The 17,951-nt window shown below is 66.7% G+C and overlaps 3 protein-coding genes across 5 annotated transcripts; 2 read left to right on the top strand and 1 right to left on the bottom strand.

Annotated features, from left to right (window-relative positions):
- Positions 1 to 10: 10 nt before the first annotated feature.
- CCDC78 (coiled-coil domain containing 78) lies at positions 11 to 3,150 on the top strand. Its single transcript, XM_040973764.1, has 9 exons — positions 11 to 114; positions 825 to 1,005; positions 1,085 to 1,515; positions 1,607 to 1,685; positions 1,768 to 1,893; positions 1,983 to 2,173; positions 2,633 to 2,699; positions 2,772 to 2,872; positions 2,960 to 3,150. The coding sequence occupies exons 1-9, from the start codon at positions 11 to 13 to the stop codon at positions 3,138 to 3,140; spliced, it is 1,461 nt and encodes a 486-aa protein (XP_040829698.1). The 3' UTR covers positions 3,141 to 3,150.
- ANTKMT (adenine nucleotide translocase lysine methyltransferase) lies at positions 3,142 to 4,173 on the bottom strand. Of its 3 annotated transcripts, none has more exons than XM_040973609.1 (5): positions 3,999 to 4,173; positions 3,826 to 3,930; positions 3,612 to 3,752; positions 3,489 to 3,539; positions 3,142 to 3,397 (listed from the first exon to the last, which is right to left on the bottom strand). In XM_040973609.1, the coding sequence occupies exons 1-5, from the start codon at positions 4,158 to 4,160 to the stop codon at positions 3,179 to 3,181; spliced, it is 678 nt and encodes a 225-aa protein (XP_040829543.1). In that variant the 5' UTR covers positions 4,161 to 4,173; the 3' UTR covers positions 3,142 to 3,178. The 3 variants fall into 3 exon arrangements, with proteins under 3 accessions (XP_040829543.1, XP_040829544.1, XP_040829545.1); XM_040973611.1 differs by having other exon boundaries at positions 3,228 to 3,397; positions 3,485 to 3,539; XM_040973610.1 differs by lacking the exon at positions 3,489 to 3,539.
- Positions 4,174 to 14,667: 10,494 nt separating this feature from the next.
- Positions 14,668 to 16,821, top strand: FBXL16 (F-box and leucine rich repeat protein 16). Its single transcript, XM_040973994.1, has 5 exons — positions 14,668 to 15,273; positions 15,602 to 16,110; positions 16,247 to 16,331; positions 16,526 to 16,589; positions 16,673 to 16,821. The coding sequence occupies exons 1-5, from the start codon at positions 14,671 to 14,673 to the stop codon at positions 16,819 to 16,821; spliced, it is 1,410 nt and encodes a 469-aa protein (XP_040829928.1). The 5' UTR covers positions 14,668 to 14,670.
- The last annotated feature ends 1,130 nt before the right edge of the window (positions 16,822 to 17,951 follow it).

Genomic DNA, 17,951 nt, shown 5'->3' on the forward strand with positions numbered 1-17,951 from the left:
CCTCTACAGAATGGCCTTGGCCTCGGCCACCCAGACAGCTGCTTGCCCTCCAGAGACCCCAGCTGGAGCCCCACCCACAGAGGGGCTCCTGGTCAACACCAGTGAGATTGCCAGGTCTGAGGGCCTACTGCAGCCCCCTTGGTCCACAAGCCCATCCCTGCCCGGGCCATGTGCCCTGCCTGCCCACTCATCCCCAGGGTCTAACATGTGCAGCCCCTGTGGGAGCATGCGGGGGGGCCACACCCCACCCTCCACTAACCCCTCACTCTAGGAAGCTCTTTCCCCCAACATGCTTATTGAGCTCATGGGGATGTGCAGATCTGTGAATAGGACCCCTTAGCACTCAGGCTGGAGTGTTTTGGCTACTAGGTCCAGCTGCCCACCCTTGGACACAGCAGCGCAACCAAGCACACACAAACGTGCAGATGTGAGGCTGCAGGAAGCTCAGCCCAGTAGCCTCTGCCCTCTCCCAGGCCAGCACCTCCCACAGGACGACGCCTGGCCTAGGGGCGGGCCCGTGGCCTTGACAATGTTGTCTGGTGTCCTGACAACCGCCACGAGGCCATCGGGGAATGGAGCTGGGCGGGAGCGCACAGCCTGGGCCAGGGGCCACAGAGACGGTGAGTGTGCCTCTGTGGTCAGGCATGGTCCTCCCTGCTCCCCACCGGCTGCAGCTATGGCCAGGAAGGGTGGACAGCTGGAGCAGGGTCCCACCTTGTGGGGTGGGGGCCATGCCTCTCCAGGTTGCGACAGGAGCTGAGGGAGTGCCAGGAATGCCTGGGGACAGCCTAGTGTGGGCCAGCAGCCTCCTGTCGAACCGACAGCTGGGTGAGGAGCAGTGGCTGCAGGTGGGTTGGGGCCGAGGGGGAGGGCAGGAGCGCCCCTCAGGCAGGTCACTCACCTGGCCCCCACGCACAGATCTCCAAGGAGCTGGCTGACCTGGAGGTCGCAACCCACAGCCTGCGTGAGCAACACGAGGCTGAAGTCTTCCAGCTGAGAAGCGAGGTGGGTGGTCCCTGTGCCCATGGGAGCCTATTGCACCTGGGGGATGATGTGTCCCTCTGCCACAGCCACGTTCCTGCAGGTCCTTCGGCTGGAGGGCCGGGTGCTAGAGCTGGAGCTGCATGGAAACCACGCCAGCCAGGGTTGTGCAGCCCCAGTCACAGCCAGCCTGCCCACAGCCCAGGGGCCTGGACCTGCTGACCACCATCAAGTGCAGGTCACCTTGAGCACGGGTCGGGCCTGGCGGGAGGGGGTGGAGGGGAACCACCATGCCGTCAGACTGCGACCTGTTCCTCAACCACTCTGCCATGCAGATGCTGCCCCAGCAGGAAAAGCCAAGGGATGGAGTGAGCCTCCTGGCTGGGGAGGGGGTTCCTGGCTGACCCTCTGTGCACCCCACACAGAGCAGTGGAGGGGTCTTGATGGGCCCCCATGTATCTCACAGCTGCAGGGAGATGCCAACCAGGCACTAGAATGCCACCAAGCACAGCAGCAGGCGCTGGAGGCCCGTGTGTGAGTGGTCATCTCCCTTGGGACCATGAGGGCCCAGCAGGATTCCTACAGCCCCCCGGGGCCTGACTCAGTCCCACACCTGTGCCCACAGGGCAACCCTGGGCAAAGACCTACAGCATGTCCAGGAAGAAGCTAGAGTGTCCAGGCAGCAGCTGGCTACACAATCCATGGTAAGCTGCCCCCATACACACACTGGTTTCAAGACCCAGCAGGCGAGGCCCCAGAACCCTGCCAGCACTACCTGCTTTCCAGGCACTGTCTGCCTGCCAGGGCCAGCTACGCCAGGCAGAAGCCGAGAATTCACGGCTGCAGCTCCAGCTCAAGAGGCTGAGCCAGCAGTACGCAGTCCGGCTGGAGCGCCAGATCCAGCAGGCCATGGTGAGGCAGCAGGCGGCTGGGCAGGAGCCCTCCCTCCCTGGTGGGCTGGGACCCAGATGCTGCCCTGTCCAGCCCTGTGTCATCCACAGGAATATGCCACTGGGGCTGGTGGCCCAGAGTCTACCACCGCTGCCCTGTGCGGGTTCCTGGAGGCCACCCTGCAGGACATCCGGGCAGCCCACCGCAGCCGAGAGCAACAACTGGCCCGGGCCGCCCATGTCTACCACAAGCGTCTAGCAGATCTGAGCCGCCGGCATGAGGAACTGCTGGCCACCCGAAGGTGGGCCTCACCGCCATCAGCACCCAACAGGGATGACCCTGAGCTAGTTTGGGGAGCAGCCTTGGGCGCTGTCTCCTCTGTGGAATTCCTGGTATCCCCCAAGGCTGACTACGGCAAGTGGACCTGCTGGGTGGAGCTGATCATAACGGGAGGGCCAGGGAGCCCCCATGGCACCTGCAAGACTTCACGATGGAAGCCTGGTGACCTGGATCCCCTAGTCCCCAACTGCATGGAGGGCAGCGTCAGATGGGGGCTGTCCCTACGGATGGGGTCCTGGGCAAGCTAGCCCAGTGGCAATGCCCGGAGTGTCTAGCAGCCCTTCTGGGGCCCAGACTGCCCTTGCCTGCCACATGCAGATGGCTCCAGGGCCTGGCAGAACCCTCTTCCGCCCTTGACTAACCACACCAGGCAGCTCCTGGGCTGCCAGCAGGCCTTTCAGGATCACGCAACTTCTTACAGTGGTGCAGATGCTGCAGCCTGGGCCCAGATCTGGAAAAAACTCCAGGCCACCTCACGTGGCAGTCAGGTAGTGGATGCACAGTGGAGAGCGGGAGGCTCACCACACCTTATCCTGGCTCACGGCTCCTGCCCCCACCAGGCAGAGCTGGAGTGTGAGCGGGCGCAGCTGCTGGCCCGGGCTACAGTGGCAGAGGGCCAGCTTACCCAGCTGCAGGAGTATGTGGACCAGCACCTGGGCAGGTGGGATTGGAGAGCAGGGGGAGGCAGGCGGGGGCGCGGGGCAGCCAGGCAGGTGACCCTGCCCCTGGTTATCCCAACCCCTGGCAGGTACAAACAAGAAATCCTGAGGCTGCGGAAGCTTGTGGGTGCAGGTGACCCCTGCAAGGTGGGGTCCCTCCCGCACCCCAGCCAAGCTTCAGTGACCTGGGACTCCCAGCCACTAGCCTGCTGCCCCTCCTCCCACAACGCACCTCCAGGGAACCACCCCCTAGCAGTTCTAAAGAAGTAAATTGAACGGAGTCCCGTGTCTTTATTCCCCCGAGATGGTCAGGTGGGCTGAGACCCAGCGGCAGGGGCCGGGCCTGCTGTCGGGGTGGCCGGGATGGTGCGCCTACTGCCAGCAGCGGGGATGTCGTAGGCCCACACTCGGTCCAGCCCTTCACCCACGACGGCCACTGGCTGCCAGGTGGGAAAGGGGAAGCGTCCAGACACGACCCGGGCCCCGGCAGGCAGCTCAGCCTCCAGCTTGTCCTCCAGCAGTGCCAGCTGTGAGGGAAGGGGCGCGCGTGGGTGGGTGCGCGTGGAGACAGCAGGGCCCCCTTCCCGCGCAGACCCCGAGGCAGAGCCGCCAACCTACTACACTCGGCGCCAGGAACACGGACACGTTGCGGCAGTCCCTCAGGCTCACCTGTGGAGGAGCAGTGTGCGTGGGGCGGCCCCAGGGGCGCGGGGGAAGCAGGGGAGGCCCGCGCGCGCTCACCTTCCAGAGGTCCTGGCTCTGGTAGCACACGGCGCCCGCACAGCCTGCTCTCCACGCGTGGAACCGCGCCAGCGCCAGCAGCCACGGGTTCAGTTCGTAACCCACGGCCGGGCGCAGGCCGCAGCGGTGTGCCGCCAGCACCTGTGGGCCCGGGGAGCTCGGTGAGCCCGGGGACGCAGCCCACGCCCCGCACGCCCCGCACGCCCCGCCTTACGATGCGGCCGTCGCCCGAGCCTAGGTCCACCGTCTTGCCCGGACGGCCCCGCAGCAGCGCCAGCACGTGCTCCACCTGGCGCGCGCTCGCGCCCGCGAACGGAACCTGCGAGAGGCGCGCTCAGTGCCCGGCCGGACCGCGGCCCTCCCGCCCGGCCACCGTCCCGGGCGCACCTGCAGGCGCAGCGGCACGCGGCGGAAGCCGGGCTGCAGCAGCAGCGCCCACGCGGCGTAAGCCACCAGGCCCGAGCCGGCCGCCGCCTGCAGCAGCCCCAGCGGCCCCGGCCGCCGCTCCCGCAGCTCCGCCAGCGCCTCGGCCGGCTCGTCCGGCTCCATGGCCGCGGGACGCTGCCGGGCGGAAGCGGGCCTGGCGGCGCCGGAAGGAACCCGTGGGCCGGTCCGTCGCCGCTTCCGGCCGGGCTGCCCGGAGCGTGCGGCGCTGCGTTCCGATGGGAGCCGTGCCCGTGAACGGGGCGACCGGAGCGGTCGGGACTCGCCGGGGGGCCCCCGGAAACCAGGGCCTGGCGCGGCTCTGCCTCCGTCCCGCGTGGGTGACCCGCATAGCGGTCTCGCCGGCGCGCACAGCCGCCCTCGCGTGCATCCCCGGAGCGCAGCGGGTCGCAGGGCCTGAACTGCCGTGGCCGAGCGGGGTTGCAGGGGCGCAAGGTCCCGGTGCCTCCCCGCTCGCCGCCCTCCCTGCGGGTCTAGCCGGACGGCCACCCCGCGCCCCTGCAGGACGCACAGCCTGCTGCCCTCTGCGGCGTCAGGCCTAGGGCAGGCGAACACGGAGGCAGCGAGGCCCCGGCAGAAGCTAGCCAGGATTGGGGCGCAGCTCGGCCTTGCTAGGGGGCCTCCCGAGTGCTCGCGGGGTCCAGCGGGCTCCACCAGGCTTGCTGCTGGGTGTCTGCGCACTGGCGGCCCAGGCCCCCTCCCCCTAGCTGGCCCTTCACACACTGGCACAGCCTGGGCACCAGGTCTAGAGGAATGCTGGTGGCTCACCCAGAGTCCAGGGTTTAGCTCTGCCCCCTAGGAGTTGGGGGTGACAGCCAGGGCACCCCAACGCAACAGGAGCCACCGGGCTGTGTCTGCTGGCCGAGGGAGGCAAGTGACAACGGGGCCTCAGTGGAACGCGCTCAGAGCGCCATTGGAGCTACGGCCGAGGCCAGACCCCATCCGCAGGCCCTGCCCCTCGGCGCGCACACCTGCCGTTCTTCATCCGGCTGGCCAGGTGGGGTGCCTGCAGGTGGGGTGTTCACCCAGGCCAGGGAGGCTGGAGGCGCAGAGCACGACGCCACGGTGGGCGTGCCCCTGTAATCCATGTTCTCATCTGCATCCCTTCCCAGAGGCAGAGGTCCAGAAGCGATCCACCCTCAGTCCAGGGCCAGAGCACGGGGGGGGGGGGGGGGGGGGGGAGCAGGTCCCGCTGGGCCAAGCCACCCCGAGGAGGCTCCAGTGCAGGATGCAAAAGTGCAGGGCAGTGCACACCCACCCCTCTTCCAGCAGGGGCAGCAGCGCCCAGTCGCTCTGAGTCCGCGGTATCCCTGCCGATGGGGTCCGGGAGACATGGAGGGGGCGACCACCCTGCTGGTGGGCACGCGGAGGTGTGGCCCAGGCTCCACCCACCCTACATGGGGCATGCAACCTGGAGGAGCTGGAGTGGCTACATGGCCAGCAGGCACCTTGCGAGGGGACATGATGTGGGCACCTGCCAGGCCTCCCTGCCCCTGCCAGGAGCAGGAGCCACGCCTGTCCCAGGCTCTGGGAGCCAGGAGCTGCAGGGAGACGCCCGAGGCGAGGTCAGTCTTCCAATTCCCAGAGAGCAGCAGGAACGCAAGGCAGCGTCTCCATGAAAACCAGGAGGCACCCAGGACTTTTGTTGGCAGCGCCAGGCTGGGTAAGGGAGGTCACAGGTGTCCAGAGCTCTGATTCTGTCCCAACCCCTTCCCACTTCTGCCCCACCCGTGCTCACTCCTTGCCTCGCTTTGCTTTGCTGTCTGCTGCCCCCCTCCCCGCCCCACCACAGCGCATCCCTTGGCGTCCACACCTAGGCGTGGGCCTGCAGAGGCAGCTCTGGGGCGCGCGAAATGCCATGACTGCTACGGAAGCAGTGTGGGGTGGTTTGCAAGAGGAGGCCCTGCTGCTCGCCTGAGCCCCAACGTACTCGGCATCACCAGCCCTAGACCCATCCCAACCCCCCCACTGTCCCCAGCCTGGGAGCCCAGAACGGCATCCGGCCTCCCGCTATGGGTGCAGGTGCCGACTAGTTGCTTGGAGAATCTGTGAAGGCATTGAGGAGCCCAGGGAGCCGCTCTGCTTAACGCACATTTTAACCAAGTCACAACGAGGCCACAGGACTCAAGTCAGACCTTGGGTTAGCTGGACGGTGGCGTCCCCACACCCCCAGGGGCTACCTGTCAATTTTGGCCAAGAGGACACATGGGGTTCCCATGCAGCCCCTGAGGGCTGGGACGCCAGTTTCTGTCTCATGGGGTGCTGGGAGTGGGGTAAAGGAGAAGCCCATCAGACCTAAAGGCATTGCCCCTCTGGCCGCTGAGGGGACTGGTGCTGCGAGGTGGACCAGCGGCCAGCGGGGGAGACATGCCTCCGGGGTGAAGGATGGAACCAGGAATGTCTGTGGGTGAGGCAGGAGGCTGGCAAGCCCCTCCAGCGTCCACCCCACCCCATGTCCTGCAGCCAGAAGAGGGCTGGCCCTGGCGGGTTGCACTTCCCGGGGTGGTGCCAGGCGCTGGACGCATCAGGGGCACTTCCAGGGAGGGTCATTAAGGGACCCAGGCCTGCAGCCTCAAGGTCTCCCAGGCCAGCCGCACAGTCCACCGGGCTCAAGCTGGCCCAGTGCACCTAGGGGTGTGGCAGTGTCCGGCCCCGCCCCCACCTCACCACCCTTAGGGAGCTAAAAATAACTGCAGGCTCTCCTGCCAGGGCCCGGGAACCATCCCATTGCTAGGAGACAGCAGTTGCTGCGAGACAGTTGTTGCTAGGCGATGTGTGTTGCCATGGTGACAGCTGGGCCTGAGTCATCCTCAGCCAGGCCTGGGTTGGTCCCTGGGGCTCTCCAGTAGTGCAGGTGCCTAGCAGCAGTCAGCTGACCCTCAGCCTTGGTCTTGGGGCGCAGGGTGGGGACAGGGGCACAGGGCCAGGAGGAGCTGGGGCTGGGCTCTGGGGCTCCACCCCACACTGTGAGTCCACTCTCAGGATGTACAGCACAGGGACATTCTTCCATGAGTTTCATCAGGACCCAGAGCACATGCCTGTCCCCGGGGCTTCAAGTACCTCAGGAGTGACCTGGTGACCAAGCTGGACCCTGGCTGCCCTTTCCCTCCCACAAGGTCCTAAGGCAGCAGCTTTTCAGTCCCGTTACCCGAGACCCACACCTCTGCACTCCTGATTGGGGGGCATCCCAGCCTCAGGAGTCAGGCCAAGGGTACCCCAGGTGAGGGGTGCCCAGTGAGGGGTGTTCTAGGTGAAAATATCCTACATGAGGGAGGCCCCAGTAAGGGGTACCCTAATTGAGGAGTCCCTAGATGAGAAGTATCCCAAGTGTGGGGTGCTTCAGCTAAGGGTGCTGGTCTCTACACAGGGGTACTGGTCTGCACAAACACACAAGGGTGTTGGTGTGCACATGGGAGTGCTGGTGTGTACACAGGGGTGCTGGTGTGCACACAGGGGTGCTGGTGTGCACAGGGATGCTGGTGTGTACACAGGGGTGCTGGTGTGCACACAGGGGTGCTGGTGTGCACAGGGATGCTGGTGTGTACACAGGGATGCTGGTGTGCACACAGGGGTGCTGGTGTGCACAGGGATGCTGGTGTGTACACAGGGGTGCTGGTGTGCACACAGGGGTGCTGGTGTGCACAGGGGTGCTGGTGTGCACACAGGGGTGCTGGTGTGCACAGGGGTGCTGGTGTGCACACAGGGGTGCTGGTGTGTGCACACAGGGGTGCTGGTGTGCACAGGGGTGCTGGTGTGCACATGGGGGTGTTGGTGTGTACACAGGGGTGCTGGTGTGCACACAGGGGTGCTGGTGTGCACAGGGATGCTGGTGTGTACACAGGGGTGCTGGTGTGCACACAGGGGTGCTGGTGTGTACACAGGGGTGTTGGTGTGCACATGGGAGTGCTGGTGTGCACACAGGGGTGCTGGTGTGTGCACATGGGGTGCTGGTATGTGCACAGGGGTGCTGGTGTGCACACAGGGGTGCTGGTGTGCACAGGGATGCTGGTGTGTACACAGGGATGCTGGTGTGCACACAGGGGTGCTGGTGTGTGCACACAGGGGTGCTGGTGTGCACAGGGGTGCTGGTGTGCACATGGGGGTGCTGGTGTGTACACAGGGGTGCTGGTGTGCACACAGGGATGCTGGTGTGCACACAGGGGTGCTGGTGTGTACACAGGGGTGTTGGTGTGCACACAGAGGTGCTGGTGTGTGCACATGGGAGTGCTGGTGTGTGCACATGGGGGTGTTGGTGTGCACACAGGGGTGCTGGTGTGTGCACATGGGGGTGTTGGTGTGCACACAGGGGTGCTGGTGTGTGCACACAGGGGTGCTGGTGTGCACACAGGGTGCTGGTGTGTGCACACAGGGGTGCTGGTGTGCACAGGGGTGCTGGTGTGCACATGGGGGTGCTGGTGTGTACACAGGGGTGCTGGTGTGTACACAGGGGTGCTGGTGTGCACACAGGGGTGCTGGTGTGCACAGGGATGCTGGTGTGTACACAGGGGTGCTGGTGTGCACACAGGGGTGCTGGTGTGCACAGGGATGCTGGTGTGTACACAGGGGTGCTGGTGTGCACACAGGGGTGCTGGTGTGCACAGGGATGCTGGTGTGTACACAGGGGTGCTGGTGTGCACACAGGGGTGCTGGTGTGCACAGGGGTGCTGGTGTGCACACAGGGGTGCTGGTGTGCACAGGGGTGCTGGTGTGCACACAGGGGTGCTGGTGTGCACACAGGGGTGCTGGTGTGCACAGGGGTGCTGGTGTGCACATGGGGGTGTTGGTGTGTACACAGGGGTGCTGGTGTGCACACAGGGGTGCTGGTGTGCACAGGGATGCTGGTGTGTACACAGGGGTGCTGGTGTGCACACAGGGGTGCTGGTGTGTACACAGGGGTGTTGGTGTGCACATGGGAGTGCTGGTGTGCACACAGGGGTGCTGGTGTGTGCACATGGGGTGCTGGTATGTGCACAGGGGTGCTGGTGTGCACACAGGGGTGCTGGTGTGCACAGGGATGCTGGTGTGTACACAGGGATGCTGGTGTGCACACAGGGGTGCTGGTGTGTGCACACAGGGGTGCTGGTGTGCACAGGGGTGCTGGTGTGCACATGGGGGTGCTGGTGTGTACACAGGGGTGCTGGTGTGCACACAGGGGTGCTGGTGTGTACACAGGGGTGTTGGTGTGCACACAGAGGTGCTGGTGTGTGCACATGGGAGTGCTGGTGTGTGCACATGGGGGTGTTGGTGTGCACACAGGGGTGCTGGTGTGTGCACATGGGGGTGTTGGTGTGCACACAGGGGTGCTGGTGTGTGCACACAGGGGTGCTGGTGTGCACACAGGGGTGCTGGTGTGTGCACACAGGGGTGCTGGTGTGCACAGGGGTGCTGGTGTGCACATGGGGGTGCTGGTGTGTACACAGGGGTGCTGGTGTGCACACAGGGGTGCTGGTGTGCACACAGGGGTGTTGGTGTGCACACAGGGGTGCTGGTGTGCACATGGGGGTGCTGGTGTGTACACAGGGGTGCTGGTGTGCACACAGGGGTGCTGGTGTGCACAGGGGTGCTGGTGTGTACACAGGGGTGCTGGTGTGCACAGGGGTGCTGGTGTGCACACAGGGGTGCTGGTATGTGCACAGGGGTGCTGGTGTGCACATGGGGGTGTTGGTGTGCACATAGGGTGTTGGAGTGCACATGGGGGTGTTGGAGTGCACATGGGGGTGTTGGTGTGCACATGGGGGTGTTGGTGTGTGCACATGGGGGTGCTGGTGGCTGGTGTGCACACAGCGGTGTTGGTGTGCACAATGGGGAGCCTTACTGCAACAGGGTGGTCCTTTCCAACACCCAGAGGTGACATCAGCGCCATCCTTCTCAGCTCTTTTCCTGAAGTCTTCTCCAGGCTGGCTCAATCCCCTGTGATGGTCAGGCAGCGCAGTACTGGGAGTCTAGACCCAGTGATTATGTCAGGAATGCATCCACTCTCATACCCAGCCAGCATGCAGCCAGGCGTCCCTGTCCCCCAGACCCCCGGCTCCTGACAGCCAACACCAGCTATTTGGCAAGGTCCCTGGGGCGCTCTTTGTCATGGTCTGGGGCCTGCTCTGTCCGGCACTCCTGGCCTCTCACGACTTCTCCCTTCAGTTCCCACCCCCCAGTCTGGCTGCCACGGGCAGGACATTTGCGCGCCCTGTGGTAATCCCGCCTCACCCGGGACCAGCCTGGCCCTTCCTGACCCTTCTCTAAGCAAAGACATGGCAGGTGCACGCCAGGACGGAGGGACCCGGAGGTGGGGGGTGCGACCCTCTCGCCTCCTCCGGGGCCTGCCGACCAGTCCGGCCCCTCGGCCCCTCTCGCCTTTCCGCAGCCCAGCACGGACAGGATCGCCCGCACGCCTCCCTGGGGCTTGCGTTCAGCCCGCGGCCGCCGGCCCGGAGCTCGGAGCTGCCCTCTCGGGCTCGCGCGCCCTCGGCGCCGCGCGGGGCGGGCCCCGCATCCTCGGGCCCCGCAGGGCTCCAGGCCCGGATTGGCTCCCGCGCCGGGCGCGCGCGAGGGCGCGGCGCTCAGGGCCGGGCGGGCGGGGCGGGGGGCGCGCGCAGCGCCGCCGGCGGCCGCGGAGGAGCGCGGGGAGGAGGGCGGAGGAGGAGCGCGGGGAGGAGGGCGCGGGGAGGGAGGAGGCGCCCCGGCTCCCGGCAAAGCGGCCTTATTTATCTGGGCTCAGCCTCGGCCTCCCCGGTGGGAGGCTCGGGGAGGCCGATCCTCCCCCGCCGGGAGCCCCTCTCCGGGCGCCGCCGCGGGGGCCCGGCCCGGCCTGGGCGCGCGGGGCGCGGCCGGGCCCTGCCGGCCAGTCCGGCCCCTCGGCCGCCTCCGCGCTCGCCGGCGCCCTGCAGGGCTCCCCATGACGCGAGGCCGCCCGGCGGACAGCGTGGCATGAGCCAGGAGCCCGGGCCGAGGTAGGGCGGGTGCGGGGGGCGGATGCAGGCTGCGCGCGGGGAGGGACCGGATTGACCGCGCGGCCGCCACAATGAGGAGGGGGCGGATGGAGGGCGGGGGACCGCGCCGCCGCCCGGGCACGGCTTACGTCACGACAGCCCCTTTCCCCGATCGGGACCAACGGAGGCCGCGGTTCAGTGCTACCTGACCCGCCATGTCCCCAGGTACCGGAGCCCCGGCCTGCCTTGGGCCGGGGCTCCCTGCTGTGCTCCCAGCTCTGCGTAGCAGCTCCCGGGCAGGGCCAACATGCGAAGTGTTCCATGCAGTCCAACTGTGGGTGGATGTAAGGGGCCGGAGCACCTTGGGGCTGTGCATCACTCCACCACAGCTCTGGAGCGACTGGGGCCCCCAGGAGGGCATGGGCCCCCGGCCCATTTGGTTTCTGGAGGACTCGGCAGGAGGGACCGGGCACCCTGGCACCTTCTGGGAGGTTGGATGGGTGGGGAGTGGGTGGGCAGAGGCCCCCGGGGAGCAGGTGAGAGCCCACTTCCATGCCCTCCTCCATAATCACAGCACCTGGCTCCATTGCCAAGGGTGAGCGTGGGGCTGACTGTCAGGGCTCACCTCTTGGCTGAGGGGCCCCTGGCTGGGGCTGGATGCTCCAGGCAGGCTGGACCAGGCCTGGCTAGAGCTGTGAGCCTAGCTGTGGACACATGCCTGCAGGGGGAGCCCCAGGACCTGACTGTCCCCCAAGAACTTGGCTCTCCCCCCACCACACCTGAGGAGCACAGGCTACTGCCTGGGTACTTGTAGGCTCCTGTGTCCCACTGAGGACACCTGCCCTGGGTGACCCCCATCCTGCACCGTGCTGGCACCCAGGGGAGGTTGTGGGTCAGGCAGGAGGCATGACGCCTTCCCCCCAGGACCCAGGAGGAGCAGTAGCAGGGGCTAGTGCTGTCCACAAGCCGTGTGGCAGCAGGAGAGAGGGGGCTGTGAGCTCCCAGGGCTGGGGCTTCGGAGAGCCCGTCACTCTGCAGAGACACGGCCCAGAGTCCAGTGTCCACCCTTGGGGTGCCTGGTGCTCTTAGCTGAGGCCTTAGCCAGAACAGTAGCTTGGGGAGCCCTCTCCAGCTAGGGCAGGAAGCAGTCACTGCTCTGCCACGTGCTGGTGCCTGAGTCCCCAGCTGCCCTGGCAGTCCCCAGGAGGCATGGGAAAGGGCATGGCCCCTGGAGGCTATTCCTCATGCCAGGCTAGTTGGTGAGAGGTGAGCGGGCAGGGGCCTGGCCGGGCACAGTTAGGAAAGCATGCTGCCTGTCCCAGAAGTGCCCCCTGATTGCTGTGAGATGGCCTGGGGCACAGGGGGTTCCACCTTGCTCCCTGGGACCAGCAGAAAGCTGGCCATCCGGCAGTGAGTGTGTGCACGGTCCATGCCCAGAACAGGGCTAGTGTCCTTCTGGGAGCAGGCCGGTCACACAGCAGTGTCAGATGGCTGGCAGGACCCCAGCTGGGTCTCTTCCCAGAGGCGCCCCTGCCCCCAGGCCCGCTGAGCCCCCGCTGGGTGGGGCAGGGAAAAGGTGCACTCCCCAGCCTGACCCCAGCAAGCTTGTCACCTGCCCTACCCCGAGGCCCCGGGGCGGGGTGAGCTGTGGGCGCATGCAAATGAGCGCCCTGTGGGGGCGCACAGGGAGGCCCGCAGGTGCCGGGGTGTCCACGTGTGTCTCCCCGCCCCGTGCCCGGCGCTCCACGTGCGGCACCCAAATCGGCACCGCACCGCCTCCTCCGCCGCCTCCTCCGGATCCCAGCCGAGCCGAGCGGGCGGCCTCTCCCCTCCCCCTGCTCCGCCGCCGGGTCCCTCCCCGCTGCGCTGGGCGCGCCGGGCGCCCGCCCCCGGAGCCTCCCACCGGACCCCACCCGGCCGCTGTCCACGCTGAAGCCCGCCCCGAGCGCGCCGCCGCTGTCCATGGTGCTGCGCCGCGGCGCTCCGGCAGCCCCCGCAGCTGCGCGCTCCCGGGAGTCCCAGGTGCTGATCTGAGCGCCGGGTGGCGGCGGCGCGGCCCGGAGCTAAGCAGAGACTTCCTCAGGGGGCACTCCGGGGTTCCCACACTTCGGCTGTCGGCAGCTGAGGGATGGGGCCTTCCCTGCAGAGCGCCTTGGCCCACCGCCCACGGTACTGGCAATTCCTTCTGGGGGCAGGGGAGCTAGCACAGAGCCTGGGGCAGCACGGGGGGGGGGGTAGGTGGCTGGAGGGCAGGATGGGAAGTACAGGTGACCCTCTGCCCAGCACAGTGGACACAGGGCTGTGGACCAGGGAGCTGACCAAATGACTGGGAAAGGGATGAGAGGTGATAGGGGTGGGGTTGAAGCAGGGCCACGCTGTCTAGGGGCTGGGGGTTGAGGGCTGGCTCTTGTCCCCTTCCCCTGAGGTAGGGCCGGGTCAAGAGGATCCGTCTCGTCCTCCCTGGCGCAGGAGCCATGAGCTTCTCTCTGCCGAGGTGTACTTACCCTGGGCCTCAGGCAGGTGTGCGGCAGCCCTGGGTGGCTCCTTAGAGAGCTGGAGCCCAGCTTGGCAGATGAACCTCTGCACCTCGGGGTGGGGGGAGGTGGGGATCCCGGCAGATCAACTATGCCCTCAGGTGTGGCCAGAAAGCTTCCTAGTCGCCTGCCTGTGCTTCTCCCAGGCCTTGCCAGCAGCCAGGTTTTCCCCATGCTGTCCCGGGACCCAGGGGCCTGCCCAAGGGGAGCATGTCAGAGAAGGGAAACCCTGGGGCATGGCTCCACGCTGGATGCCAGTTTCATGGAGACCTTCCCTAGATGACCACCTGTGGTCAGTGCTCACAGGTCCTCACGTGCAGCTAGGCTATGGCCTAGACTCCAACACTCTCCCGTGGGACTGCCCTGGCCTTGGTGGCCACCCATATGGTGGGCCCACAGCATTCCCGCAGAGAGGAGAGCTAGCTCCACCACACTTGATTCACACACCCCTGTTCTCAAGAACTAGCCTGCCATTCCAGAACACCAGAGCCCATCAGCTGGCACCTGTGGGAAGGGGCCGTCCTGCAGCTCTCCAGTCATGGTCATCAGAGTCCCCCCGACAGTGACACTCATGTGTTGAGCAGGACAAAGTGGCTGAGGTGTGCACACGGCAGGCATCAGTGTACACACGGGCTTGCAGTGCACACACGGCGGGCTCTCAGTGCACACGCGGGCTCTCAGTGCACACAGCAGGCTCTCAGTGCACACGCGGGCTCTCAGTGCACACGGCAGGCTCTCAGTGCACACGGCAGGCTCTCAGTGCACACACGGGCTCTCAGTGCACACACGGGCTTGCGGTACACACGGCAGGCTCTCAGTGCACACGGCAGGCTCTCAGTGCACACGCGGCAGGCTCTCAGTGCACACGTGGGCTCTCGGTGCACACACGGGCTCTCGGTGCACACACGGTCTCTCAGTACACACACGGGCTCGCAGTGCACACAGCAGGCTCTCAGTGCACACGGCAGGCTCTCAGCACACACAGCAGGCTCTCAGCACACACGGCAAGCTCTCAGTGCACACATGGGCGCTTCCTGGCTATGGAGCCATGGGAGAGCATGTTGGGTGGGGACTGTGTGGCTCCGCCTGCTCTGGGGGTGGGGACTCACTCCTTTCCCGTCTCCCTGTCTCCCTCTGCAGAGTGCTGCAAGGAAAATGTCGAGCCCGGGCCTGGATGGAGAGCGCAAGCCCCCTTGCGTGCCGCGGAACGGCCTAGTGAAGCTGCCCGGCCAGTCCAACGGCCTGGGCACAGCCAGCATCACCAAGGGGACGCCCGCCACCAAGAACCGCCCCTGCCCACCCCCACCCCCGCCCAGCCTGGCTGCCCCCTTGCTGTCCCGGGCTGCTCTGGCTGGGGGTCCCTGTCCCCCGGCAGGTGCACCTGGACCCCCTGCCGAGCGGCCGCCGCTGGCAACAGATGAGAAGATCCTTAATGGCCTATTCTGGTACTTCTCGGCCTGTGAAAAATGCGTGTTGGCCCAGGTGTGCCGGGCCTGGCGACGAGTGTTGTACCAGCCCAAGTTCTGGGCGGGCCTCACGCCCGTGCTGCACGCCAAGGAGCTGTACAACGTGCTGCCTGGTGGCGAGAAGGAATTTGTCAACATGCAGGGCTTTGCTGCCCGCGGCTTTGAGGGCTTCTGCCTTGTCGGCGTCTCTGACCTGGACATCTGCGAGTTCATCGACAACTATGCGCTCTCTAAGAAGGGGGTCACGGCCATGAGCCTGAAGCGCTCCACCATCACTGATGCCGGCCTTGAGGTGCACCCCAGGGGCTGGTCGGGACAGGGTGTGTGTGTGGGCGTCAGCCACCCTGAGGGGGAGCAGGCTTGACGAGGCCCTTGGGGGACTTGGTACAAAGTGCAAAGTGATGCAGTACCTCAGATCTGTGGCTGCTGAAGCTGGCAGGGAGCACATTGGGGACGGGGGTGTGTGTGGAGGATGCTGGGGGATAAGGGATCAAGGGGCTCACCCTGGCCCTGGGGCCCCTCTCCCTCCCCTTGCCCGGGCAGGTGCAGCGGTGCCCTGAGGGGCAGGGGGACATGCCCCTAACCTGCCTCGCCTGCGGCCGCACCCCCCACTCCTACAGGTCATGCTAGAGCAGATGCAAGGGGTCGTACGCCTGGAGCTGTCCGGCTGCAACGACTTCACTGAGGCAGGGCTGTGGTCCAGTCTGAGTGCACGCATCACCTCATTGAGCGTGAGCGACTGCATCAATGTGGCTGACGACGCCATCGCGGCCATATCACAGCTGCTGCCCAACCTGGCCGAACTGAGCCTGCAGGCCTACCACGTGACGGACACGGCACTGGCTTACTTCACAGCGCGCCAGGGTCACAGCACACACACGCTGCGCCTGCTCTCCTGCTGGGAGATCACAAACCACGGCGTGGTCAACGTGGTGCACAGCTTGCCCAACCTCACAGCACTCAGTCTGTCAGGCTGCTCCAAGGTCACGGACGACGGCGTGGAGCTCGTGGCCGAGAACCTGCGCAAGCTGCGCAGCCTCGACCTCTCCTGGTGCCCGCGTATCACCGACATGGCGTTGGAGTACGTGGCCTGCGACCTGCACCGCCTGGAGGAGCTGGTGCTGGACAGGTGCGCAGCTGGCTGCGGGAGAGGGACGGGGCGGAAGGAGCCGCGAGGAACACAGCCGCGGAAAAGGGGGAGGCCTGAGTTGAGGGGCGGACCCAGGCGGTGTCAGGTGGGCAGGGCCCGTGTGCTGCACCCGCAGGTGCGTTCGCATCACCGACACCGGCCTCAGCTACCTGTCCACCATGTCGTCTCTCCGCAGTCTCTACCTGCGATGGTGCTGCCAGGTACGGGGGACCCGGGAGCAGGCGGGGAGGCGGGGGCGCCTCTGCACCCAGCGGCCTCCTCCGACAGGCGCCTTTCAGGGCTCCCCAGGCACGCACTTGCCTGCCCGGAGAGGGGCTGGGAAACCTCACTTAGAACCCCGCGCCCCCGCCCCGGCGCGAGTGGAAATCACGAACGCCCCTGCTCCTCCGTCCAGGTGCAGGACTTCGGGCTGAAGCACCTGCTGGCCATGAGGAGCCTGCGGCTGCTGTCTCTGGCAGGTGAGCCCGGCTTCTGCGCGCGCGCCCGTGGCCCACCGTGGGCGCAGACGCGCGCACTGAGCCGCCGCCCCCGCTCTCCGCAGGCTGCCCGCTGCTCACCGCTGCGGGGCTCTCCGGCCTGGCGCAGCTGCAGGAGCTGGAGGAGCTGGAGCTGACCAACTGCCCGGGGGCCACGCCCGAACTCTTCCAGTACTTCTCGCAGCACCTGCCCCGCTGCCTCGTCATCGAGTAGCGCGCGGGAACTCGCCACGCGCGCCCCACGGGGTCCCCCGGGCCCTGCCTCGCCTCGCCGCGGGCAGGGGCGGCCGGCAGGACCGCCCCACGCACGACGCTCGCTCGGGGACTTTGCATGCCCCTCGCGCCCGCACTGCACGCCTGCCCCGCCGCGCCCCTCCGCCTGCCCGCCCGAGGCGGCGCCCGGCTTTGAGCCTCCCTAACGCCTTCCCGTGCCACCACCGACACCCCCTGCCCCGCGTTGTCTCCGTGCCATCCCCCACCCCGGGCAGGGCCCAGGGGGACTGAGGGGTGCTGGGCTCCTCCAGAACCCCGAGGGGCCTGGAAGAGCCCCAAGGGCTTCCCGCATCTTCACTGCACTGCGCCTGGAGCCCTCTACCCCAGCCAAGGTGTGTAAGGGGGACAGGTCAGTGCCAGAGCCATGGTCTGCCGAAGAGCCCCGTCCAGCTGCTCGCGCCCCCAGGCCACGACTGGGCAGCACGTGCTCCTGCACTCGCGGGGCCTTGCCGCCGTGCCTGGGGCTGCTCCACACCTCCAGCAGCCCTGGCCAGGCCGGCCTGGAGAGGGACAGACAGCTGAGGGTCGCGTTGGAATACACACCGGCTCCATCAGGACCAGCTGCTGGGTGCCCTGGGCAGGTCTGACCAGCCATTCCCATCTTCCAGTGGCCATCCCAGCCTGCAACTTCACCCTGTCCTTGCCTCTTGCACCCCTGCCTGCCCAAGCGGGCCCTGCTGTGTTCTATTCCACCCCTGACCCCAATGTCCCGGGGCACATGGACGCATCTCCGCCATTGCCAGGGAGGGGGCTGGGACCCCCTTCCATCCCAGCCGGGACCCCCAGGAGAGGCAGTGTGCGCACTCAGTCCTGGTGCACCCAGGGCTGCCCTGAACCTGGCTGAGTGACCAGTTTCCAGAGAGCAAGAGAGCGAGAGTGAGTGAGAGAGCGAGAGCGAGATGCTGTTGCAGCCGACAGGCTCTGCAGCCCAAAGATGCCCCAGTGGGCCGAGGTCCGGCCGACAGGGGGGCGCCTGAAGCTGTGACGTTTCCACCGACCGTCGGAGGAGGGCCTGGGGAGAGAGAACCAAACCGAGCCCCCACCATTTTCTTATTGTACATAAACGACCGC

The sequence above is a fragment of the Ochotona curzoniae genome, unplaced genomic scaffold (genome assembly GCF_017591425.1).
Source record: "Ochotona curzoniae isolate NIBS_2020 unplaced genomic scaffold, NIBS_Ocur_1.0 contig_2321, whole genome shotgun sequence".
Classification (NCBI taxonomy): domain Eukaryota; kingdom Metazoa; phylum Chordata; class Mammalia; order Lagomorpha; family Ochotonidae; genus Ochotona; species Ochotona curzoniae.